Raw genomic sequence first — 27711 nt, 5'->3', positions numbered from 1 at the left:
TATATATATATACTGTATGTAGTACATCTACCTATCTAGCCATTGAACGTGATGCATTTGCGGTCTTGAGCATGGGGAAGAGAAAAGCACAGTAACTCTAGGCGTGTTCACACGGCAACTTTTACTCCGGTGTAGCACCGGGGCACCCCCCTAGCGCGTTCACACATACAAAGTTATACCGGTGTAGCCCCTGAAAACAGCTTAAACCGGAGCAAATTTAACCCTGCTCGGAGGTGGTTTAAAAATTTACTCCGGAGTAAATGCTAGTCTGCGGGGCAGCACCGATATAAAATGGGACGTGTGAACGCTACAGGGCTAGACTCGCTACGTGTAAGAAGAGTTGATTACATACGAGTATTGCATAACTTTCATCCTGGGTATTTTGCACTTCTTTCCTTTCTCTCTCTCATCCTTATACGGTGTCTGATAGACCACAGCGTTGATTTGTCTGGAGAAGTATAAACCATGGCATGCGCATGTTTTATTTCCGTATTATTATCGTATTTCACGGCCGCAGAAACTGCCGTGTGAACGCAAGTGGGGATGCACCGGGGTTAACACGCTTCTCTTTAGTCAGCAGCTTTATACGTGTGAACGCTCCACCAAATTGACACCGGTGTAAGATATATCGCGACAAAATACATCGGTGCAGCACTGATGCAAATGTGTGCCGTGTGAACACCCCTTCTGTCTCAGAGAACCAGCTGCTTGACTGTGTTCCTGTGTGGATCCTCTCCTCCTACGCTTCTTGCTCCTTGCCCCCTGCCCCCTCCCCTCCCTGGCGTCACTCTCCTGTGTATGCAATGCATCGTCAGCGATGGCCAAATAAAAGCCGGCATCGATTTTTCTCTGTGTCACATTTATACTTGCACGGCAATTCATTATTGTCTTTTATAGGTTTAGAGATCATTCAGCCGGTATGCAGCAGGCTGGTATAAATCGGATTTGAACGTGGAAATTGTTGGTCGAAGATAGAGACGTCAGGCACCACATGATACCAAGCAGTGCGGCCAATGTGTCCATTTAACTGTTGATTTACGCCGGGTTTTGTTGGCCAGAATCTGCATGTGATGAAACCAGTGGTAAGCCCTGCTCTAAAAAGCTCGGTTAGCAGGAATTATTTGATGCGCAGGCTCTTATTTACCCACTTTTATCCCCACGCCAAATGACACTTTGCCTTTTTGCGTGTCACAATCCGAGACACCCCCAGCCCTCAGCATCCTTCCTCTTGCATCTATATGTATGATTTATTTAATGTCATCTGTCTATACCCTCCTTCTCTCCCCCTATTCCCCTCCCTCTTTCTTTCTCTCTATTCCTCCCCTCCTCCCCATTTTTTCTGGCAGGCTGCACATCTCTCTCTCTCTCTCTCTATCTCTCTGTCTCTCTCTCTCTCTCTCTCTCTCTCTCTCTCTCTCTCTCTCTCTCTCTCTCTCTCTCTCGACTTCTCTGGCAGGCTCCACATTGCGGTGAGTCAGTATCATGGAGGCAGGCAGCGGGGCTGCCGCAGCGGTGGGGAGTGCAGCACTTGGACTGCTGGGAGCCACGTCCAGCCTTGACATCTTGGACAGGTAGGGCTACTGTAACAAGCCACACATACATGCGCAAGAGGAAACTCCAAACATTTTGCACTCAACTGCCGTGCTGGAGATCACGGTGCGAGTTAGGAAAGGACCACACCTTAGGTTGCGCTTAGGTTCCTGATGCTAGTTTGGTTGGAGTCCGAAGTGTTTATAGTGGTGACTATGGGCATGTGATTTATCGTCTGATTGAGAAGCAGACGCTCAGGATGTGTCAGTTTGCTGTTGGTGTGAGTGTGAACACGCATGTGCGATCGTGTTGGATGACAAGAGAGGGTGTTATTTGGCTTTGTGTACGCTTCAAGGAGAAATGAGACCAGTATATGCACGCAGAGGGGGGGAGGAGGTGAGAGGTGGAAGCATTGCTCAACGTGCCCGAGCACTGGCGCTGAGTTAGTAGATTGAAATTGCACAGTCACCCTCACACCTCCTATGGAGTCCCCACCCACATCCCTTCAACCTGTAGCAACTCGGTGACGTGCATCAATGACTGTCACCACATGAAAGAAGATTCCTCTAATTGAATGAGCACCCCCCCCCCCCACCAACTACCAGTTCCACTACCAGTGTCTCCATTGACAGCCCAGGTGTATTGGCTTTCAGCTAGTTACGTCATCGCTACGCTAACACCTAGATATCCGTGTGTTGTCATCACGCATACACACTCACTCAAGCATTTGCATGCGCAAATGCTTTATTGCACGCGCACATGCCCACACACACACACACACACACACACACACACACACACACACACACACACAGTAGTAGCTACTCAAAAACATTTTGGGCCAAATATTGTTGGCAAAGGTCTGGTGCATCCAAATACACAAAACACAAATTACGCTTATTTGTTACTTTGCATGATTCTCCTTGCGTTGGAGGCTTTCTCATTCCCTCCCGCTTGCACGTGGGCTATCACTCATTTAATCGTTACACTCCGCCAGTGAGTTCTAACTAACCTCCTCCACTTTTTATGGGAATTTCCTTTTGAAATGGAGAGTGCGGAGGAAATTAAGGCTACTGCCATCCATTTAACTCAACTTCTTTCGGTCTATGTTACAACCACTTAGTGTTAATATTGTCACTCTTAGCATGTCTATAAACGATACCTACACGTCTTTCGTCCAAGGTCCGATAAATGCGAGGATGAATATCAGTCCGTAATTTTACTTTTGCCTTCGTGTAGTTCAGCCCCCACCTGCTCGCAGCACACTGTTGTAACAGTCCTGAACTAGTTCTGAATCCTGCCCCAGGGTTACCATGGCAGCAGTAGCTTAGCATACATTAGACAGTGGTTCAGCATTACAACAAAAAGCCAGTGATTGAAAAGCAGAGAAAATAAAGGCTGAAAGGGATGAAGTGGAGACTGGGTAATTGTGAGCTTCCTCTGTCTGCTCAGTCTACGGTTGCTTTCTCATTTAAAAATTTGCAGTCCCCTTCTGTTTAAGTTGGTTGGTTTACCGCAATGCACGTACTTTCAGTGAGCCCAGTTTTGATACAGACAAGAAGTTTCCCTGACCCCCTAAAAACTGATAATCTGTGTTAATATTAGAAGGTTCAAGATGTAATGTTTCAATAACATATCAGCATTCAAACATAAAATCCAGTTAAATTGACTGGATGCTTAAAAATATATATATATTCTCCATCTGAACCCTATACAGTAGTTTCTAACTTTCACACATCACTTTACAGATTGAATTGTATTTTATTGGTCAGTGCATTTCCATAAAATCTCACATTGAGTTGTTAAGTTATATACCTCTTGATTAATTTTTTTCCCCTCACTTTTTGCTGGCCTACTGTGGCCGCTGCTGCAGCAGCAGATGGGCTCCATTGAAAATGAATGAGAGGGCTGCGCTGCGTGAGCATGGCCAAAGGCAGTTTTGCTGCATCGACAAAAAAAAAAAAAAGCTCCACATAATCCTCAAATCCTTTTTTTTTTCAACTTAAAAGTAGTTCATATCACAGAGGAGCTTCCATTTGCATCCAATGCCAGGTAATGTAGTTTAAATAACGTATTATATGCAGCAAACAGAAACCCCTCATTTTACACACAGGCCAAAATATTTTGACTGCATGAACTCAGGTGAGCAGACCTCATTCTGACATTTTATTTTTTCTTGATATAACTAATTTGAATTTTTAGCCAAACAAAAGCGTAAATTACCCTTCCCCTCACAGCAGTACATTGCCTGCTTTATCATTTGTAAAGTAGACCCGAGAATATCTGTTTTTGCGTTGCTGTGCTGTGCCGTTCATATATGACACAAACATTGTATAAAAGTTATCTTTTTGGGGAACAAATTCAAAAGTAATGCAAATGTGCAAGTCAGAGAGAGAGAATAATATTTTTTATGTTTTGAATTACTTTCAATGGCAATTTATACATTTAGATGTTTTTGAGAGTTAGCAAGTTGCTCTCTATTTATGTCTTCTGATTTACTCGTATCATGAATCGAAGCATCTCTTGGGGGGGGGGGGGGGGGATTAGTCGGTAGTCTCCCTCCACTCTCTCTTGCCTGTGCGGAGCACATATTTGGCTTTTGATGACGTGTAGGTCGAATGTATACGGATGAGCATTCATGTACTGCCAATACATCATATTCGATTTATTTCGGCATATGAAAGAGGCCCAGGTCAGAATTGTGCTGTTGACATAGCATGAAGAGATCAGATACAGGTAGAGGATGGGTCGCAAAACGACAAAAAATTGTCATTGAGCTGCAGTGTGAATATATCCGAAGAATCATGGGAAATGTAGTCCTACTAGCCTAATGCTGCGCTCAGACAAAACGCAAGCTGTGTTTCCGGTGGCGCGTTTCCAATGTTACAATATGGGACAATATCATTACGCTCAGTAGGACTGAGAGTTAAACGCGGTAAACGGAAAGTTAAATTCCTTCCTATTTTCTCACAAATTTATGTTTGCGTTCTCGTACTCATTCGCATCTAATCGCTAGCAGACACATGTTTTTGTCATATCGGAACTTGAGCGACTTCTCGTTTTCAAGAATCATGGGAATTGCACATTAAAATCAACACTCAATACTGTTGCCGTACTATAAGTTGTTTCTCTTTGAGTGTCACAGTCAATTGATGACATTGATACTGTATATTTGTAACTCACTTATAAAACAACACATAAGGATGTTCTGGAATTTTGCTGAAAATATTTTCTCTGGAGTAGACCACTTTATTTTCTAATTAAAGACCCTAGTTCGACACTGTAGTGCTGTGAACCACTGTTGTAGTCTGTTGATGTTTAGAGCAGGTGCTACTGGGCATTGTCGTTCGCTGCTCGAGGCCTTCTCACTCGGGAATCTATGGAATGTCTTTGGTGTCCCCACACATTCGAAGAGAGAAGGGTGATAGTGGGCAGGTGTCTTTCGTATCTTTAGTTAAATGCAGTAAATTAACCAGTCAGTGTACAATGAAATCTCTGAAAAAACAACTATGTCACAAAATAGGACAAAATAGTTTAATAAGGGGTTGAGAAATAACAGTCGTAGTCTCAATAATACTAATGGTATTTTGCTCTGTAGACCATCTCACCATGACTTTACACATACTTCCGGGTGGCCGAAGACAGAACTTTCCCCTAGTAAACAAACTTAGATTCATTTGACGATGAGAGTGATTGAGAAAAACAGGTGAAGTGTCTTGAGTTTAGCCTTCTTCTAGACCACCAGAGTTTGATTGTGTCAGTTGAAAAGCCCTTATAAGTGCTTCTAAGGGAGTCGGCCGGCCTTAATTTACAAATCCAATTCCAATGAAGCTGGTACATTGTATTAAACATAAATAAAAACAAAATACAATGATTTGCAAATCATCCATCCATCCATCCATCCATTTTCTGATCCGCTTATCCTCACAAGCTGTCTTCGGGCAGTCGGCGCGGCACACCCTGAACTGGTCGCCAGCTAATCGCAGGGCACACATAGATAAACAATCATGCTCACAATGACACCTAGGGGAAATTTCGAGTGTTCCATTAACCTGCCACGCATGTTTTTGGAATATGGGAGGAAATCGGAGTACCCGGAGAAAACCCACACAGGGACAGGTAAAACTCCACACAGGAAATCCGGAGCTGGAATTGAACCCTGCACCTTTGCACAGTGAGGCGGACGTGCTAACCAAGTCAACCACCGCACCGCCCTTTGCAAATCATGTTCAACCTATCTTAAATTGAATGCATTACAAAACCAAGATTTTAAATGTTGAAACTGATCAACTTTATTGTCTTTAGCAAATAATCATTCACTTAGAATTTTATGGCTGCAACACATTCCAAAAAAGCTGGGTCAGGTGGCGAAAAAAGACAGGGAAGTTGAGGAATGCTCATCAAACTGCACCTAACCAATAGAATGCCCGTGACCTTCGATCATTCACCAAAAACCAAAACACCAATGTATAACGTATATCACCACATGGGTTCAGGAACCCTCCAGAAAACCAATACAGTCAGTAAATACAGTTCGGCCCTATATTCGTAAGTGCAACTTAAAACTTACTATGCAATGCAAAAACCATTTATCAACAACACCCAGAAATGCCGCTGGCTTCTCTGGGCCCGACTTCTTCTAAGATGGACTGATGCAAAGTGGAAAAGTGTTCTGTGGTCTGACGAGTCCACACTTGAAATTGTTTTTTGGAAATTGCTGATGTTGTGTCCTCAAGGCCAAAGAGGAAACAAATCTTCCGCGCTGTTCTGGATGCAACATTTAATGCTGAAAGGTACATACAAGGTTTTGGAGAGACAAAGTTGATCTTGAATTCTCTGGCGGTTGCTCGATTCCTGTGGTCCTCTGCGTAACTGTTAGCTTACAGTTTAAACTGTGCTTCGTAAGCGTGTCTCTTCGTAGGTGCCATTTTCGGGATGTTGATTTGCACAATGGACATCCCGGAACTATTTACACCTACCGAGGGCGTGCCTTTATCGTCCTCTTTCACGCCTACCCTTCCCACTTTTCGGTCCGCCTTCTGTCCTCAGTTATGGCCACCTTTCCCCTATATAAGCAACGCATTGGCACAACATCAGTCAGTCAAGCGGACAACTCATCCAAGTCACACAACAGCATTCACAGATTTTGGAACTATGTGCATACACAAGGCGACCCACATTATTAGGCGCCCCAACCATTTTGGAGAAAATTTAAGACTTTTTGTGAATCTTATGATCGTGAAAATATATCTCTCAACCCTTACCTGGGTGACTAGGATACAATGAAGAAGTTATTTAAAAAATAACAACTCTGTAACTCCTATTTAAGAAAACAAAAGAGTGCTGTGTATATTTCTGTTTTATTAGGTGAAAAGGAGTGAAAAGGTTTATTGTGTTGTGTTTTATGCATGCAGGAGCCTTCGCCTTGGACGGCCTTTGGAGGACGACGACATTGTGCCTGAACTGGCTCACATTCATCCCAGAGAGAGACCTGACTGGGAAGAAACCATTAGTGCCATGGTTAGACACACAAAGAGATAGTTTGCTTGCACGCACACTCCATCACAACCATGCTTTGAACTGTGGGTCTTATCCTGAGTCACAATTTCTGTGTAAAATAACTATGAAGATGGCTGATAGCTAACTAAGTTGGATGGTATTCAAATTTTGACACCATCTTGCTGTTCCCTCATTATATCGGGGTATATGGTAATACCATTTTTTTTCTCGACATCTTTCCTATTTTAATAGGCAAGACCACGTGAGTCTGATGAAACATTTCAATTAAAAAAAGAATGTCCACATGCAAATAAGATCATTTTTACATTAAGATCCATGTATATTTATGAAGGTCTAGAAACAAAACGGTCTGCTAAAGAGCCCTTAAAGGAGAAAAAAATTACCTCAAAACGAATAATTTAAAAAAAAGTCATCAGCAGTGACATATAAGTCCGATATTGTTAATGCACGTTTATGATCTACTTTCACATCTCAAGTTTGTGTTGTCATTTATTCTTCTTTTATATTTAACCCATTTTCCCCATCTCAATTTAAACACCACTCCCTGGACCCTCAAGGATGTATATTCTCTCCATATCAAATATTTCTCCTACTACTTCCAGCTATTGCTTCTCTGTTGCTGGTTCAGTTTTAAAGCATGCCTCGCTATAGCTTTCTTGCTGGCTGCCAGCAGCACTTTTATCAAGTACACATCTCTGCCTTGTAAATTTTCCTGATCGATATTCCCTCGGTACATCACCGAGTCGGTCTTTGGTACTTCCAAACTCCATCCCAATAGCCTTTCAACTTTTGACATTTTCAAAATATGTGTGTGTGGCCTCCTGCGCTTTCCTGTCTACATAACCGACAGCACACATTCTGCTTTAGTTTATATATCTCGGTCATCTCTGGGGTTCTGAAAAATCTTCGGCTATGTTTCCAACCAAAGTCTCAAAAACATTGTTGATTGTTGTACTCTACGCTTATTACTCATGTATGCGTCACTCATTACCTGTATCACGTTTCTTTCATTTGTTTTATCCATTTTTATTTATTTTGCATAATAATCCCTGACTTGAAGATATTTAAAGAGGTCTCTCCTTTCTAAATCACAAACTTCAACCCGCTATCTCGCGCTAAGCTAACCTGAGTATTTTCGTCTCCTCTCTGGCGTGGAAATGGCCAAACTTCCGTCGTACGCTGCCGTGAGAGGCCAGCAAAGAAATAAAAAAGACAAAGGTGTTGATAAAATGTCGAGCTGGACTTCATTGAGTGCTTAAGAGTTAAATCTAATGCTCATAGCCGGCAATTCTAGGTTCGCTTGCTCTTAGATAGCCGAGGCATGCACTCTCTCTTCTTTTTGTTCTTAACTTATTTTATTCTTTTGCAATTTTGACACAGATTGGTTTGTTCAAACATCAGACATGTGGCTATGACACAAGGCCACATGTCATTTTAGGTGTCCTTTCAACATGGCAGTCACTCAGAGTGAAGGCTCTCTCAATAGCTATGCGCTAATAGCTGCCTGCCTGAAATATATGTAATTTGCTTCCTTTTCCTAAACGATTGTCAGCCCCCATAGCATTTCAAAATGTCTCGCGCAGCTTAGCAACTTATTGTGCTGTTGATGTTTGAACTATAACAACCGAAAACAAAGATGCCAAATTGCAGCAGCTGCAATTTTTGGGAGGGGGCAATATGCTCGTCGCAAGCCCTATTGAGTTGAAAACACAGTTACATATTTATATGGGCCATAAAAAAAAATCATTTACTATCATATTACGAAGGTCCACTCCATATGCACTGCAGTTTTTTTTTAGGGGGTACGATGTTGAACGTGACACCGTCGCTATTTTTAGACACCACGGGATACCATATTACTGTAATACCGCCCAACCCTCTCCTGATGTATTGCTGCTCTTTGCTCAAGTATTTATTTACTTCCCATGTGTAATATTTTCTTCGCCTTAAATTTAATTTCATGACAATTCAGCACCATTCGTCGTTTCTTTCAAAGTAGGAAGCTTCACACTTTTCGCCTCCTAGAGGTAGGACCGTTATGTGTGTATGACAGAAACCATGTAAGATTAAAAAAAAAAAAAAAAACTCTCTCTTTTTGGTCATATACAAGGAACCTTGAACAGTCTTCTTTTTTTTCCTCTAGTCTCGGGTTTGGGTTTGACTTCTTGCAACAGTATGGTGAAAATGAGGCCGTCTCCATGGTAACATGCAGACGAAGTCCCACCGTTGTTGGAGTGGATTGCGGTTGCCTTCCTTGACTGGGCAAGAGGGAGAGAATCAACAAGCACACAGTGCTAATGAATATTGAATTGAAAGGCCTTTTCTGTCAACTTGTCTTAATTCAACATTTGATAGTGCACTTAGACTCGACGAGAGTAGCATACATTATTCATGTCTCTGGTGGTTGAAGGAAGTGACAAGGAAGCGCTCAGCAACTAAGTGTGAACTGTCAACACTTGTCCCCTGTTGCATATACACCGCATTGTTAATTATTATGTATGTGCTCTTTTTTAGTTTCTCAAATAGTCACTGCAATTTACAGAGAATATAGTTTAAAAAAAATCAACTGTATATACTTTGTATTAGGTTCGATAATACAAAGTATATGATAGTTATTTTCAACAAAGCTGTCATCAACTGGTTCTTCAGTGCAACTTTAGTCGCTCATGTGCAAATTTTGTGTGTTCTTTCAAAGGCCCCATTTTATCAAATCCCCCCCGCCCCCCACGGAAAGGGCAAGGTACCGACATATTTAAACCGCTGTCTGTATTACAGCACGGTATGATGTGTTTTGCGTAAATTTATTTTACTGTAGAAGGCCCACTTCTTTTTATTATTCCGCATGGAATTATGAAGTTGGACACTCCACATTTTGCAGAGGTCATTCCGACACTTTCAGAAACCCTAATGGGGCCGACCGTCTTATCTTCCATCATAACCCAGAGACTGTCGCCCTCATTCGACCCCTACCAGTTCGCCTACAGGGAAAACAGGTCAACCGATGATGCTGTCGCCCGAGCGTTACACACAATGTTGACACATTTGGAACAGAAGAACAGTTATGCCAGGCTGGGTGGTTAATACCATTATCCCAAATAAACTAGTATTTAAATTGAGCAACTGCTGTTTCCCATACGCCGCCTGTCCCTGCTTTGTTCCCACATGGCAAAAGGTCAGCAGCGCAGTTCTTGACACATTTTTTTCAACATAAACAAAGCAATAAATGCGATCGTGAGCTCTCCCTTGCTCACACGTTCAGCGTTAAGCATCATAAACAGGTATGTCATGGCGGGAACTGTAAGGCAAATGAAACCCAGGGCATAGAGAGTTGTAGGCGGTGTGTGTGGGTACATTTCTATATGCGGTTCTCCGAGTGGGGAATTAATTCTCACATGTTGCTGTGGAGGTTCGAAATGTTAAGCAAGACAGCAGCCACCACGATTGCTTCCGAGGGCCAAACTGGCATCAAAAATTAACATGACTATTGTTGACAGGACAGGGGAGAGGGGCCCCAGGCATCGACGAGACCGATGCCTTAGAGGACTGTACATGACTATTGTTGACAGGACAGGGGAGAGGGGCCGCAGGCATCGACGAGACCGATGCCTTCGAGGACTGCGCTAAATCAGCTGTCTGATTGCCCAGTGCCACACTGCAAATCAGTGTCATTAATTTTTCAACGGGGCCGTATGAGAAACTGAAACTGTCTGTTGAGGGCCACACCAACATTCTAGCTCAGTTGTGTTGAATAGGAATTTAATGTTTTAATTTTTTAATAAGATGTCACTCATGAAGCCATGCTATGCTCTCTCTATATTCTATATTGTTCATATATCTATATATATATTTTTTTACATATATTAATTAAAGTATGCTGACATTATGAGCACAACCTAATATTAGGCATTCTAAGGACTCCAAAATCATCCCAGGACAAATTCCTTCTCCACCATGTAGAACATATGGTTGCTAACATGGGGACCATAGTTAGCTCTGGCCTTTTTTTTTTTTTTGTTATAGTTGCTAAAATAGTTGTAAAAATCACTAAATACTGTAACAATATCTTTAAGTTGGCAACGCCGAAGCCAAGTTGCTGCTCTTGCTGGCTTACACTGCTGACACACGTTCACATCTACATAAAAGGAACACGTACTCAATGTTTTAATTGTAATTCATAAAGGCTGCGAGGGCCAGTCAGAGACTGTAGACGGGGTGGCTGTGGCCTGCGGGCCCTACTATGCCTAGAGGTGCCTTCAGCCTTTAAATTCATCCATGAGATTGATATGTCAGGAAAAATATGCAAAAACAAACCAGCTCTTAGTGCTCATTTCAGAAACGCACCAAAATTGTGATTTGCAAACTCGACTAATGAAAGTGTGTCTAAAGTCTATATGCACAAATTTAAAAATTTTGGATCTCTGTTGGAATATTATATTCACCCCAATTATATACCCTATAAGGCGCACCTAAAAACATTCCACTTTCTCAAAAGCCAACAGTAAGGCGCACCTAAAAACATTCCATTTTCTCAAAAGCCAACAGTGGGCCTTATAATCCAATGTGCCTTATATATGGATCAATATTCAGATTTCTTGGACGTAATATTTTCAATGTTCTGTAAAGCGCTTTGTTACAGCTTCAGCAGTTGTGAAAGCTCCATTTAAATGAAGCTGTATAGTACAGTCATACCTGTTTTCGACCATAATCCGTTCCAGAAGGATGTTCAAAAACCGATTTGTTCGAAAACCGAAACCACGCTCTTTTTTTAAAAAAATCTTTATTGAACACGAGCTACACGAGGAAGCGTCACTTCCTCGTCTACCCGAGGAAGCATCACTTCCTCGTGTAAGGAAGGTGAGACGAGTCAAGTGGTGCATTCAAGTGTGCTCAGTTTGGTCGAGAACTGATTTTCAGTCGTAATCCGAGGCATAAAAAACTCGAAATTTTTGGTCGAAAAAAGATTTGGTCGAGAACAGAGACGTTCGAAAACCGAGGTTTGACTGTATTGTATTGTATTTAGTCTAGCTCCATCTAGTGGATGCATAATGAAATCGCAGCCACTATCATGGCTTCTATTCTATGCGCCTTATAAAGCGGTGCACCCTATAGATGAAAACAGTTTTGAAATAGGCCATTCATTGAAGGTGCGCCTTGTAGTCCGAAGCGCCTTATAGTGCGGAAAATACGGTATTGTTTTGCTGCAAGAATTCTGACATCAGGAAGAGTTGTGCCATAATACGTTACCATCAACAATCAATGAAACTCAGAGCATGTCCATCCCTTGTAATTACCATGAGCACAACTGAGTTTGTTGTGTATGTGCGATATTTCAGGCAAGAAGTGCTGAGATCCCCGAGCTGCGGAGCGAGCCCCTCATGCGCTCATGCAGCAGCAGCACAGCAAGCATGAAGGTCAAGAATGTGAAGAAGTTAGTAGACACTCCAACGCAGACACAACACCCTCCTGTCGGGCTCTCTTCTTTGTTTTAATCATGTGTATGCTTCTCTTCTCACACGCTGTTTAACGCCTCTTTTTTCCCCCCGTCCTGGAGTCTATTTCTATCTGCAACCTCTTATTACTTTCGCTGTATGCACAAAACTGTATGTTTTCCTCTCAAAGTGTTACAAGTGACTCAACACTCTGCGTATGTTTTTCAGGCTTTGTTTTACCAAGGGCCACTTCCCCAAACTGGCAGAATGTGCTCATTTCCATTATGAAAATGTGGACTTTGGCACAATCCAGGTAATCCGGGTTTTCCATCATTTTGCTTATCACGTACCATTTTTATAATATGACACAGTATCATATACATTTTTTTTTCCTCTTTATTGAAAATCTTCATGGGCAAACTGACAAATTCAAGCGTATGGCTCAATATGTGACTCTCAACTTTTTGTCAACAATCCAGTGTTCAGAATTAATCAGCATGATACTCTGTATTTATTTTCTTTGCCAAATGATTTGGGATTGTGTGAGACATTGTACATGGAGAATTGTTGATCTGTATCAGTGTGCCAAGCGTATGAATTGCGATTTGGGAATATGCACATCACTCAGCAATTATGTACTCAAAATCTGCATGTGTGTGTATCATCATATTTGTAAATGGGGCATATCAGAGGAGGTGGATTTGTCCACATTGAGAAAAGATGTCCATCCTTTCCAGGCTCCTCACCTCTTCTGGTTTGAAACCAGTAGAGGTCAGCAGTCAGCCAATTTGATCTTAAATTCTGTTTGACGTGAATAAAGTTTCTTCACGTCAAAGCACAACTGTTGCTGTAAGTGGGTTACTTGTTTCATCACGTGCTCTTTTAACATGTTAATCGCGAGTAGTGATCGGCTTGGTTTGTCTGTAGTGTGTCTTAGGTGCCAGTAAATTTAAGTCTTCACCATTGTGATTCTTGTATTGTTTCCTAGTCGTGCTGTCGTTTTGTCTGCCGCATTGTGGTTCTCGGATTCACCAGCCCTCCAGTTACTTGGGTTCAGTGAGCGGAGCGGCACCTCAATCGCAAACCATCAGTATCGTTTTGTTTTGTTTTATTTTTGCCTTATTTGATCTTATTTTACCTTTACTTTTTCATTTTATAGCGCGTTGGTCTGTGGCGTCTTCTGGTCATTTGATTTTATGGATTTTGAATGTGTTTTTTAAAAAAAAGCTTTTTTTTTCTGTCATGATTTGACTCACACCAGTTAACAAATTGCCGTCAGTGTTCCAGGTACTTTTTGAGTATCTTATGCAATAGATATAATCTTCATACGACCTCACAGAGGAGGTGCCATGTAGTTGAATTTGAAATGGTTGAGGGCAGGTTGTGCATGGCAATTGTTTCACTTTTCCTACTTGTAGCATCGTTTACATTTCAACGATTGAGGTGTGAAATCTGCAGAGCTACTTAGGAGGGAGAATTGGTCTCATGCTGTGGAAACAATTTACATAGTGAATGAATGCATTCAACGGTAGTTTTTTTTTTGTGTGTGTGACATATTTATCCCTCAGAATTATGGAATAATGTCTTTACAGGCTGACACAGTTTGAAACTGTCCAAAACAGTCTATTTTGACTTTTAAAAGAAACAAAGCATGTTACATCTGCAAACTGCATTCATGCGTACGATTTTGTGAGCCAAAAATGTCTGTAGGTAGTGTTTGCTGCAAATTTCAAGATAGTAGTTCTTGGTGATTTTGGAAAGTTGGAAGTTGCATTTGGCCTCCCACTGTGAGTGACTCGCGTTGTTACACTTTATATATTTGTAACTTGGCATGTTTTGAATACTGGAGTAGGTTATTGTAAAACAGGGCTGTCAAACTCATTTCACATTGTGGGCCACATACGGCCTCGGTAGATGTCAAGTGGGCCGGACCATTAAAATTATACCATACTCTGCTATAAATAACCAAAATATCATGTATTTCCTTTGTTTTGGTATAAAGAAGCACAGGATCATTAGGAAAATGTTGAAACGTAATGAACATATCTTTTACAAAACATTTCATGAAATGCAATACTTTTATCATTCACATACAGCTACTGTATATGCATTGCTACTGATCCCACTGATTGTAGAAAGGCACAAAACTTTAACTGGTATTGAAAAATATCGTAATGCACTTTAAGATTAAATGAGATTTTTAAAGAAAGGAATTTTTAAACCATGTACACGTGCATATAAAATCCAAATTTAATCCCTGCCTACGCTTTACAAACAAAAAAGAAAAGAGTCCATGAATTGCATCATATTAAAATATTAATTCCGTGTTTTATATGCATTTTTTCACTTTTAAATGATCGTGCAAGCCTGATCGAACCTCCTCCAGCCTTTTACAATGTAAAAGGTTATTCTCTGTAGGTGACTAATTTAATTATATTGGCTTTAAAATATTACCCAGTGAAAGATTTTAACATTTCTTGTTTGCATGGGTGATTTCAATGGTTACAAAAACAATGAAAGCCCTTTACTCTCTGCTGTACATTCTGTTCTTCAACTTATTGTTGACATATTTATATTGCACTGACTAGCCACCAGACCATTTTTGCACATTGGGCGTTGATTTCCGTTCTATAGTCGTCGTCATATTTCTCCTCTTTGCCATCAGTGGTACATTCCTTTGGAGTCATCACAAAAGAACCGGAACGCCACAGCCAAAACTTATGGAGTTATTTCTTCGGATCTTCATGAAGCTAATGAAAATGAATTCGGAGCTCTGTCTGTATCCCCCCCAGTCATTTTGTTGTTAAGATGAACTGTAAGGACGTACTCTGGAGATTGAGGCAAGTGAAATGAACGGTCTCTAGACTGGATGATACATGCCAAATGTGTACCGTATTTTCTGCACTATAAGACGCACCTAAAAGCATTCAATTTTCTCAAAAGCCGACAGCGCACCCAATAATCCGATGCGCCATAGATATGGATTTACAGTCCCTTCATATTCCCCAGTGAGTTGCTTCCCTGTTAGTGTTCCTATGCCATCTAGTGGTGATTATTAGCAGGAACCAATTGTAACCTAACAGAGTTCTGCCCGACACTAATTGACATGCGCATTCGCCAACACACACTCAAACAGACAACAACTCTGTGAGCTCTGCGCAGCCATTATGAAACGAAGATAAGACCAAAAGCATAGTTAACTACTGACTAAACGAAGGAAGAAGGAGACAAGCAAGACTTCTAAGGATTATTTAGCCCCTTGTGGATGTGAGCCCACGAGGTTTGTGTGCCTTTTTGTTAAATCAATTGTCTTCATAACTTTTGTCTTTCATTTATTGTTTTGAAATGCCATTTGTATTTATGTTTCATGTCCATGTTTGTGACCAGTTCTGCATGGCTTTGTGCTACATAAATAAAGCTGTATCGTATTGTATTACTTTTAGTGTAGCTCCATCTCGTGGATGCATCGCGCAACCGCAGCAATTATTGTAGCTTCTATTGTATGTGCCTTATAATGCAGTGCGTCCCTATATATGAGAACAATTTTGAAATGGGCCATTCATTGAAGGTGCCCCTTATAATCCGAAGCACCTTATCGTGCAGAAAAAGAACGGTACTTGTGGAATCAGGTTACTGCTTCAGAATACTGAAAAAACAATTTGAATAACAGATGTGAAGGAGTGCCTCGCTCATCTCAAGAATGGTTTGCACCGTTATAAGAGCCGTAGTTTTTTTTGTGTGTGTTTTTTTTTTTTTGTGCACAGTCATGCAGCTAATTAAGACTGACATCTTGGTCAGCCTACCTTGTAGACCGGCTCACCATGTGGTGATGCATTAGTTGCAGCTCCCTTTAGGCTCAGACGTGACAGGCTTCCCCCTGATTGTCTGTGCACTTCATTTTGTCTGTGCTCCTTCCATTCATCCATCTTTCTATCGATCTTCCCCTCCATCATTCGCCTGTGTCCGCCCCTATTGGCCGCGCACCATGACACAATATGCTCCAACTGTTCGCTCACCCCCTTCTCACAAAAGACCAAGGGTGACGCAAAGAAATGAATTCCCTTACCCAGTGAGATCCAATCCATCAACGGCGCCGTGATGCACCGAGGCGAGCACACACCCAAGCCTTGCAAATTACAAACACGAGTATAGTCCAAAGGTCAAACAGAATCTGATTGTTTTTAAATCTTGATTGTTGAGTCTGTTGGTCTAGACAAAGCAATGTAGGCCTATAGCCCGCAAGTAAGATGATGTTAAGCCCCTGTCACATGTTCTCACAAAAGAGATCCGTGGATATCTTGCCGAGGATGATGTAACCGTTTAGACCCAGCAGTGCCCTGGTTTGAGGCAACAAAAGAGCAGTTGGCGTGCGCTCATTCTCGACCACCTTCATCCTCTGCTCATGTGCCTCACACATTCAGTCGATTTCGTCCATCCCCTTCATCGCGTATGCTTTTGATTTTTCCCACGCAATTGGAAGATAATATTGTGGAAGGGGCAAGTGAAAATTGGCTATTTTTAGACATTGATGAGTCTTGACTTCTCATTAATCGTACCTTGTCACTTGTCAGGATCGAAAACAAAGGGCTTTTTTCAGGCTTAGCCTTTAGGTAAACAGCTAGGTATTATTATTACTAGTTTAAGCTATTAAAAAAATAATAGTTTACTTGAGACATAGTTTTGTTCACAAAATGAATTTTATTGAAGTTACAATTAGTAGTACTCTTCTTGATCACTTTATCTTTAGTTGCACTGTACATACATTGTCCATCGGCGCAGCACAATGAATAGAGAATTAACTTGTAATTTGAGCTCAAACTTCCCCTGCCAATCGCAACTCTGACGCGAACAACCATTCGCACATTCAGACAAATTCAAGTTATTAATTATCCGAAATGAAATTTGGACTGCACAGGCATACATGGATTTATTTTGGCAGTTTAACCATTTCCTTGGTAAACAACTCAGGTTACTGGGTGCATGAAAAGGGTTCAGACACCAAAATATTTTCCAACAAATATCAGTGTTTTTTTTTCGTTTTTTTAAGTAAAAGTATAAATTATGTGTCTGTTTACGATCCAAACATCTGTCTGCCTGAAGGCCATATGCATCCGTTCTCCCATGATCGTGTTCCTCCCAGGATTTGGCCATGGAACTAACGTACAGCGGAAACATCACGTCAAACATCAGCAAAAAACATCACTGGTGCAAACATTTTCTGGAACACATGCACACAATTTGACCATGGAATTTGCATGTGTGATATAATGAACAGAAGTCATTTCAATTTTCCTTTATGCCTTCACACTTGATAAACTTCCCTGTCCTTTTCTGACATTTTAAGCGCTGAGGTGGCTGCTTGAGTAAATGCTTCTTGAAATCATGTTTAGAACACTACCGCGCTCATAAAGGAAGTTGAGCTTAGTGATTTATTTTGGGGGGGATGGGGGGGGGTGAAGTGAGATTGTTTATCTCATTGACCTGTTTCATCATTCTTCTCTACAATATCGTGGATTGGATTTCCCAAGCTTTATTGAGCCAAGGCAGCCATTTTACGTTAGACAAATTTCACACCACCGAACCAACAAAAAGTATGAATACCGTAAATATAAGGTGCCCCCAAATATAATAACCCCCAACACACACACACACACACACGCACACACGCACACACACCCCACGCAAATCACCCGTTAAAAAGCATTTTTTTTCTCTACATATTTGTACAATACATTCCCCGATTTGTCGGTGTCATTTATTATCAGAGTGAATACGACTGAGGAGTGAAAACATACCAATAAAGTGTAAATGCTTTTAAATACATGTTAAAAACTGTACTTTTCCTACTTTTCCCATACAATACATCTTTATTTATATAGCACTTTCACAGCAGTTACAGCTGTAAGAAAGCGTTGTATAAAACATTTAACCAATGATTTAAGGTCTTTCAAAGAATTTTTAAAAATGTGTTCCAAAATGTTGTTCGTAATTTTGTTGGTAACTGCTTTTAAATGTTGTGCTTTTGATTATGTGAAGCACATTGACTTATGTAGTGATTGTGTATATGTTGCCCAAAACCTGAAAGAAAAAAACAGTCTAATGACGATATCCAGTTGTTATAAAAAATAATTACAATTAGTAACGTACATAAAAAGGGGAGACACGATTGTTAGGTTAGGTGACTGTACAATATGCCTTTAGCTAACACCATGCCCTTATTTGTGAGCATAATAAGTACCGGGAATAGCTTCTGCCAATGCTATTGGGCTAATTTGGCTAACTGATCCACATTCATACAGACTATGATAAGCGCAGGATATGAGCACAGATCATGTACTTACTTTTCGTCATTAGTTCATTTCCGAGAAGAACATCGCAACGGTCTGTCCACCCAGGGCGCGGGAGGGAATGTTGAGCTGTGTTTTCGGGCCAGTGAGAAAAAAACTTAGTCCAAGTACCCGTTCCAGCATTACTAATGTTAATCGGGAGGTGTGCCCATGGCTTGCTGTCAGCAGTTCCTCCAACCCTTGCTGATTCCATGCGGCACAAGTCATGAGAGTCATTAAGGAGTCATTAAGGACATAAACTGTACACCAGTCGTATTGTGTAGTATGGGTCCATGAGGTTATGCTACGTACACCAATATACCTGTATATTGTACTTATAAAGAATTCTAATTACCCTATTTTCCGCTCTATAAGGCGCACCTAAAAGCATTAAATTTTCCAAAAAGCCGACAGTACACCCTATAATCCGATGCGCCTTATAAACTGTATGGTGTATCAGTCTCTTGATATTCCCTATTGAGTTGTTTCCCTGTTAGTGTTCCTATGCCATCTAGTGGTGATTATTAGCAGGAACCAATTGTAATGTAAAAGGGTTCTGCCCGACACTAATTGACATGTGCATTCGCCAACACACACTCAAACAGACAACTACTTTACGAAGATAAGACCAAAAGCTGAGTTAACTACTGACTAAACGAAGGAAGGAGACAAGCAAGACTTCTAAGGATATTTAGCCCCTATTTAGCCCACAAGATTTGTGTGCCTTTTTGTTGAATCAATTGTCAGCATGACTTTTGTCCTTCATTTATTGATTTTTTTCATTTGTTTTTATTTATATATCTGTGCTTGTGACCAGTTCTTATGTCTTTGTTACAGCTGCAGCGGTTGAGAAGGCTCTGTATAAATAGCTGTATTGTCTTGTCTTGTATTCACTTCAGCATAGCTCCATCTAGTGGATGCACAGCGAACCGCAGCAACTATTGTAGCTTCTATTCTATGCGCCTTATAATGCAGTGCACCCGATATATGACACCAGCCTTAAAATAGGCTATTCAGTGAAGGTGCGTCTTATCATCTAAAGTGCCTTATAGTACGAAAAATACGGTATCTTTTCAAATCAACAAATACAGTAAATACAGTGGGTTGATCACTCGTTGATTATTGGTCATTTCATAAGTCACTCGCATTCTGAAAAGTGTGGCCACCCCTGCTTTATGCAAAGTGGGGTTTTTTTCGGGACCCTTATTACTCCTGGATTTTGGATCTTTTTTTCTTTGGCACATAACTGCGTATTATTCACAGGAAATTATCACAGGAAATTATGATACACAAAGTTGATGTAACCATGACTTATTGAATGAATAGCAACAGGTGGATACACAGGTTTATTGTACCTTCTGCCACCTAATGCTAATCTTTCAATGGTTCTCCCTATTGCTACACATTGCTGGCAGAAGCCGATGAAAAAAGATATTTTTATCATTTATCATTATTTTCTGACAAATGAAGTCAAATTTGAATATTTTTTTCCCACGACATCCCTGATCATCTCTCATGGGACACTTATGTGCAATGGCAGCCTATTTGGGAAACAGTGATCTAAGAAAAAAAATGTGACAGTATTTGCTTCAATATGTTTCAAAGACAAAGAGCTGCAAGCTTTGCTTTTTCATGTTTTGACCTGTGCCCACCTGCAGTTTCCTTCATTCTCCATACTAGCCAAACTCCACCTCCTAAGAAAACATCACTGGCTAGACCTGGAACAGTTTACCGGATATTGCTTGATGCACTTGTGTTCAGTGGAATGTGGCACAGTTTGTTTTATTTTATTAACCAGCAGCTATACCTTATGTCTGCCCATCTTTGAGAAAAAACAGGGTGCAATATCAATTTGGGCAATTTGCTCACAATTTCTCGAATACCTGAGTGATCAGCAATGTGGAAAATATTAATAATTCTTCGTGCATGACTTGAAAATGGGAGGTCAACGTTGCCTTTCCTGGGATATATTTGAGAGGCCACATGTTTTTATATATTTATTGTATCGCTTCAACCCATCTCTGGTAGAGCAGAGCATTGCAGAGTTGAACTAAGTGGGTCACCGTTGGATTGTCATTTTGATAATCATAAGCAGATTTGTGCTCAAGGAATAATTTGATTCGCATGCAGCCCCTCAAATCAAACAATGTTTCGTTTTTTTCAAGGACGCCGGAGCAATTTTCTCGGCTATTTTTTTGAAGCTTACTTGAGAGTCTCCTTTTATTGTGAAAGGGGGACAATCACACACTGACAACGCGCACCATAGAGAGCGTGTGGCCGCTGCAGGTTCCGGGCGGCTGCCTAGTGACCTCTCCTGGCTCTTATGTTGTCCTCGTGGGTGCAGTCATTTGCATATATTGTATTTCCACCCACCTTCCCAGCAATAGGCTTTTGTAATTAAATTCATATGTTCATGGAAAGTAATTAATCACAGCTGATAGAATTTGCAGTTTCCACTTGTTTACTTTTTTTTTTCAACTTGAGCGCATGGTTGGGACACTTTTTAATTGGTTTGTGTGAATATCATCGATGGCTTGTTTTGTTTTTTTTTTTTTTTTTTAATTATAAAGTTGAGTGCCTTTTTAATGGCGGAAATGGACCGCTTAAGATTCTGTGTTGCGTGGTCTGCAGAGTTCCGGAGCACTGTGTGCGAGAAGGCAGTCAAGAGGGAGGACTGTGCATGTGGAACGACTTTTTCCGCAAGTGCACCCATCCTCCTCCCCACTTTTACTTTTTATTTTCACCCCCCATTACTCTTCTGCCCCCTTTCCCCTTGCATGTCCTTCTCTCTCTCTCTCTCTCTCTCTCTCTCTCTCCCCTCCCCCTACCTCTCTCTTCTCTCTCTCTCTCTCTCTCTCTCTCTCTCTCTCTCTCTCTCTCTCTCTCTCTCTCTTTCTCTCTCTCCATCCTCACTCTTTGTCCCGGGAATGTACCAACCAGGGAGGGGAAGATGAGGACAGAAGGGGGAGGGGTGAAGTAGCATGTCAGACATGGGGTGAGGAGGAAGAAGGGAGAGAATAGCATGTGGGATAGAGAACACACATGCAGAGAAAACAGCAGCAAAGTTTTGGATTGCTTTCCATTTCTGACGCCGTTTTAAATTATTGGCCACATCGTGTTATTGTTCGCTTGATCGCCAAGAAAGAAAGAAAGCCCAAAAGCAAACGGAAAGAAGAAGAATCAGCATTGGGCATCACAATGGCAGGATGGCTACCAGGGCCAAATGGAGGAGATGAAAGCTATCCGGTTAAGGAATCAACCATTTTAACATCACCTCTACCCCTGTAAAGCTGCAAGTATTCTTCTCTCCTTTTCTCAAAGTGTCACCAAGAGAGCTCATATTGTTTGTGGAACAAATCCGGAGAGCTCGTCTTGAACGTCCCCTGCCCATTGGAATTGTGCTCGGGACGGGTGAAACTGGACTCTGTGAGGCGGGATGAGAAAAAGAGACTGGGGACAGGTGTTGGGCATTAAAGGAGGGGGAACATGTTGGTGTGAATCTCCACTGCCTGAAGCGGAAGGAAAGCGTGGCAGCTAAGACGTCAAATGCATGAAATCCACTGTGAGTACTCAAGTCGTGTGTGTTGACTTTGATTATGAACCGCTCTGTCGTGCGCATGAGAAATAGTAACTTGTTTGTTGATGGAAAAGTAGTGCTGATGAATGTTAAATACTTTCCATTATGTTTGGATATTGCTGTCGTCGAGGAGCCGGGAAGCTCAGGTGCCCTGAAATGTAATTATTGGTTAAAACAGTGCCTTGCTTCTTTCTTTAATCTTTTTCTTTGGATTCATTGACCCCTTTCCCCCTTGTCAAAACAGCACATTTGAACACATTTGTATTTGTTATTACAAATCCTTATCGACCACTAAGTGTGATTCTGTTTGGATGGATCCACTTCAACGTTAAGATCGGGGGGGGGGGGGGGGGGGGGGGGGGGGGGTTGAATTGGAATCTTTAGAATTGAATACATGTATAAAATGGTCAAAACTTGTATGGCAACCTTTGCAATGAATGTTGACGTCGTTTCCAGAATACGTTTCTGTCCGATTGCTATTTAATCTCATTGTGCTTGTAACGTGGGCCAACGACTCACCAAAAGCAGAGGCACTTGCTCGCCTATAATGTTATTTCCATTGGAGATCAAATTGCTGTTTTGAGCCGTCTTGTGTTTATGGTTTCCTGCACCACTGGAAATTTCGGTGTATCTTTAGAATAACTTTTAATAGCGTGTGCCGTGAGAGTGCAGCTGTGAGTCAACCTGCTGGCTTTTTCCTTGTTGCCTGTTTTGTTAAAAGTCAAATATGAATTCTTTTAATCTTGTCAGGTCTGCTTTTTTTTTTTTTTTTGTACTGCACCGCATTAGTGAACCCTGCTGTAGACTTATTGATTGTTAGACTTCCTCTTTTAAATAATGACTCTGCCCCATTATGCCTAGAAAAACAGAGTTGTGGGTGGATGCATTTGGTTTAGAGCACCGGTGTCAAACTCATGGCGCAGGGGCCAGATCTGGCCCGCCAGGTGATTTTATGTGGCCTGCGAAAGCAAATCAAACATGTCGACTTCTATGATGCCTGCTAAAATCTGTCACTTCAAATTCTCATATGGAATAAATAAGAGAGATATTGTAAGCATTTTCTATTTGTCAAACCCTCATTACAGTTAGTTAAACAATAGTTGAATAAACCGTTATTCTTGAAAGCTTTATATGGTCATAACAGCCCTCCAAGGGAAACAGTAACTACAATGTGGCAACAAAAATGTGTTCGACACCTCTGGTGTAGAGGCACTTGACACTAACTTCATCAAAATGATTTTGGGGTGAACAAGATTGAGATTGGAAGCCCGCCCACCTCGTCCGACACAAGATTTGAGGCTGTTGTAGATGTAAAGATGTAGCAGTAAATGTCCCTGTTGACTTATTTTCATTCAGCATTTTAATTCTCATTTAAGCGCATTTTCCACATTCTCCCAACCTTCCCATTCTTGTTGTCGACATTGTTGTACAATTGTCACACTTGCCTTCATTTGACCTTCGCTCTACACTTGTGATTTTCAAACAGAGATGACTCAGTGAGCTCCCTGCATCGCAAGCACACTTATGTAAGATTACTTGGATGAAAGTGCTTGTTTGGCACTCCACGTGTGCGGCTGAATAACAAATCATCATTATACCTCACGTTTCATATTTGTCCCAATAAGTGATAAATGACGACCTGAGAGTTTTGTTTTTAGCGCTGCTTAGGTCACACTTGTCACTAATCTCCCTTCCTGGGACTATTTTCTGTACTTAAGGAAGATATGATGAATTGTCATCGACATAAAATAGCTGAGATAACTGAGGCCAACAAAATCTGGAGGACTGTCAAAAATGTTCCTCTCCTTTATTTTTTCTCTCTTTTCATTTTCCATTCTGATCGCTGAGCACAGACACCATCCCAAATAGTTTTGTTGTCAAATAATGTAGATTATACCCTGGCAGCCAACCCATCAGCAGAAGAGCTTTCTAAACAGTAAAAAAAACCCTCACAGATACTCTGGAATCTGCTCATTGAAATAATTTGTCAACTCAGCATTTTTAACCCACTCAAAGCTCTTAGAGTTGCCTGTGTGGCCTTACAAAAATGCACGATGCAAAAAAAACACTGAAAAAACATTATCTGTAATTACAGAACTATTTCAGACAAGATTTGTGCGTTTTAGTGTCTGTACACGGGAGGTTTCTTTGGGGTTATTGTAGCCATCGGCACTTTATGATTTCAGCTGTTTGCTGAATCCAATTTAATAGGAGTTTGTATATGTTAATCCCGAACATGACCACCTTCCAGTTTTAAGGCGAGCACCTGTGTGCAAAATATTATTTTAGTCATTTATTTTTACTTGGGGGCGGCTCGGTGGTCGACTGCTTAGTATGTCGGCCTCACAGTGCAGAGGCGCACTCCGGCCTTCCTGAGTGGAGTTTGCATGTTCTCCCCGTGCCTACGTGGGTTTTCTCCGGGTACTCCGGTTTCCTCCTACATTCCAAAAACATGCGTGGCAGGTTAATGGAACACTCTAAAAATGTCCCAGGTGTGATTGTGGGTGCGAATGGTTGTTCATCTGTGCGTGCCCTGTGATTGGCTGGCAACCAGTTCAGGGTGTCCCCCGCCGACTGCGTGAAGACAGCTAGGATAGGTTCCAGCCCCCTTGTGAGGATAAGCAGATCAGAAAATGGATGGAGGGATGGATTTTTACTTTGACTCTTGAAAAGATTCAGGCCAACCAAATCGATTGACTTGTAAATGTTATGTTACCTAAGCGGTGGATATGGTTTTGAAATATTTGTCATGCTGTCTTATTTTTGATATCACAAAAACGTGTTGTTTGAACACATGTAGACTTATTATATCCACTGTACATTTGAGTTTCATATTTTGTTTGTTGAGTCGCTGATGGTGTAATGGTACACACGCCAGACTTGTGTGTGGGCAGCGTGGGATCGCTTCCCACTCTGTAACGGTGTGAATGTGTGTGTTCAGGGTATAGTCTGCCTTCCGCCCGAAGTCAGCTGGGATAGGCTACAAAAACTCCCCGCGACCCAGTTACGGCTAAGCGGTGTTGAAAATGGATGGATGGATGGATGGATTTTGTTTGTGGAATTGGATGAGTGTCATGCTATTCTGCTTTTATTGTCCCACACTGTTTACGGAGCTCATGCAGCTTTCTGTTATGCTGATCCTTCATCAGCTACGTGCCGACCAAATCAGGGTGTTGTGAGCCAGACTATCCCCACATGAATTTAAATGAGCCCAAATGTGCCTTCGTTAAAGGCAATTGCAAATACCTGGCAAAAATGGATGCGCCGCTTGTCTTCAATGGATTGAATCCAATGGGAGACAATAGGGGAACTTAGCTGTTTCCTTCTGATTAAGGTGTAATATCCTCACACATTAGGTCGCTTCAAAGTGAGGGACGCTCTTATGATCATAAAGATGACATGACATCTAATTAATTTCAGCACGAACACAAATTCACTAAAAGCGAGTCCGAAATAAAAGGGAAAAGGTCTTGGTTTATTGGTTCTCTCTTCTAGGTTTTGGAATGCGGTCTAGATCTTGAGTCATGAAAATCTACTTTAAAAAAACATTTTTGCATCACCTAAACACTTTTGTCCACAAATGAAAATGTGACATGAAAATTGTGACAACAATGGAAATGTGAAGCCATAATTACTATCTTGTCTTTCAGTTGTCTCTCGGCGATGAACAGAGTGAAGTGACGCGAAACAGCCATGAGTCCAAAGAGCTTGTCTACTTGGTTCATATTTACTGTCAGGTGAGGCTTCATTTCATGAGTCGTCATAAAGAAGTACGGACACACTCTCAAATGCACATTAACGCAGAGAAACCTATGCCAGGGATTTAACTTCAGAAAGCGTTTCAGATTCTGATCCAGCCCGCTTTCCTCAGAGCAACGCCCGAAATAAGATCTGAGTTGATTAACTCATTAATTTATAAGATCTAATCAGTGTTAAAATCTAACTGGAAAGAGCGATAAACAGTCGCGCAAGCGAGCTATTCATTCATTTACGACTTGGGGGAGGAGGAGGTGCTGAAATAGGTCACAACTGTTTATAAAAATATGAAAAGCCGCTGGCCCTGGACGCGGCGCTCGATGTGGCCGCACTCTGCGCTATTGCAGGTGAAATCTTCACAACTTTGTTTCAAACGTGTGCTATCCCCAAATCAAAACACCCTAAAGCAGGGGCCCCCAACCTTTTTTGCCCCACGGACCGGTTTATGTCAGACAATATTTTCAGGGACCGGCATTTAAGGTGTGGCGGAAATAATACAACGTAATAATATGGTATGAGCTGCATGAAAACTGGCGTTTTCGAAATATAATAATAAACACAAGGAGCGTCTAATCTGGCCGCAACACTCCGATCGCTATGGCAATGTTTAATGCCTTCAAAATACGATACAACGCAAATTCAAAGTGCATGAAAATGACGACTCACCACAGCACCGAGCTTGATTTTCTGCAACCAGACGGTCCCATCTCGGGGTAATAGGAGACAATGACACCTCAAGTGTGTGGTTTATGTCCAGTCTACTTCGTAATTTTGTTTTCGTCGCCGTTGCTGCATAATCCCCCCGCCTCACACAGGTTGGATGTCGGAAATAGCAAAAGTGCTATTGTGGCGATCTCAGAGTATTCAGACATAACTTTAATCCAGTTGTCTCGAACGTACTTTTAAGGCCGCCGTCATTTGCGATCTCCAGCAGTTTTTTTTTTACTAATTTTGCGAGCTCCCGGCCGTGTTCCAAATGCCCGGGGGACCGGTACCGGTCCGCGGACCGGCGGTTGGAGACCCCTGCCCTAAAGAACTACTCGGTAAATAATTTCAGTCCAATTGCATTTACTGCTCTGTTCATGAAAAAAAAAAAAACAACCTGGAGGAGGAAATCATCACATGACAGCCAGACAAACGAAATCCATAACCGTTTGCCTATCAAGCGGGTGATGGTATAGAAGCCACACAGCTTTTAATTTCACACTGTTCAAGATTCTTGAACAACCTAAATCCCATGCAAGAGTTTTATTTGATGGTTTCAGTTCTGCTTTTAATAAGATGCAGCCACATTTTTTTAATTGAAAGGTTCACCTCTCATTTTATGCTACCAGTCAAATTTTATTGATGATCTTGATCTTATTGATGATCTTTGATGACTGTTTTTTTCTTCATGGGCCACCAATCAAATCATGGCTGTGCCTTCCCCAAATTTGTCAAATGTAATGATAATTTACACGACTAGTATCTATAGTAAAGAGGTCGGCATAGTTTTTGTGCGTTATAATTCATCATTTGAGGTATTTGGGATCCTGTTTGGCTTCACTGAGAGCATTGTTAGGCAAACAGATAA

At 41.4% G+C, this 27711-nt stretch overlaps 1 protein-coding gene across 4 annotated transcripts in view; it reads left to right on the top strand.

Moving 5' to 3' along the window:
* Positions 1–1386: 1386 nt before the first annotated feature.
* The window catches only part of arhgap32b (Rho GTPase activating protein 32b), a 70009-nt gene continuing 43684 nt past the window's right edge, over positions 1387–27711 (top strand). For 3 of the 4 annotated variants that reach the window (XM_019857720.1, XM_019857719.1, XM_019857718.1), the window contains exons 1-5: positions 1387–1571; positions 6945–7050; positions 12384–12478; positions 12708–12792; positions 26033–26119. In XM_019857720.1, coding sequence (XP_019713279.1) covers positions 1483–1571; positions 6945–7050; positions 12384–12478; positions 12708–12792; positions 26033–26119 — 462 coding nt within the window. In that variant the 5' untranslated portion in view covers positions 1387–1482. Of the gene's footprint in view, positions 1572–6223; positions 6233–6944; positions 7051–12383; positions 12479–12707; positions 12793–23680; positions 23684–26032; positions 26120–27711 lie in introns of those variants that run through there. The other variant, XM_019857721.1, reaches the window with a different exon arrangement.

This window comes from Hippocampus comes, unplaced genomic scaffold (genome assembly GCF_001891065.2).
Source record: "Hippocampus comes isolate QL1 unplaced genomic scaffold, H_comes_QL1_v1.1 scaffold248, whole genome shotgun sequence".
Taxonomy (NCBI): domain Eukaryota; kingdom Metazoa; phylum Chordata; class Actinopteri; order Syngnathiformes; family Syngnathidae; genus Hippocampus; species Hippocampus comes.
Note: the sequence above shows the minus strand (reverse complement) of the source record. Positions and strands in the feature narration are given on the sequence as shown.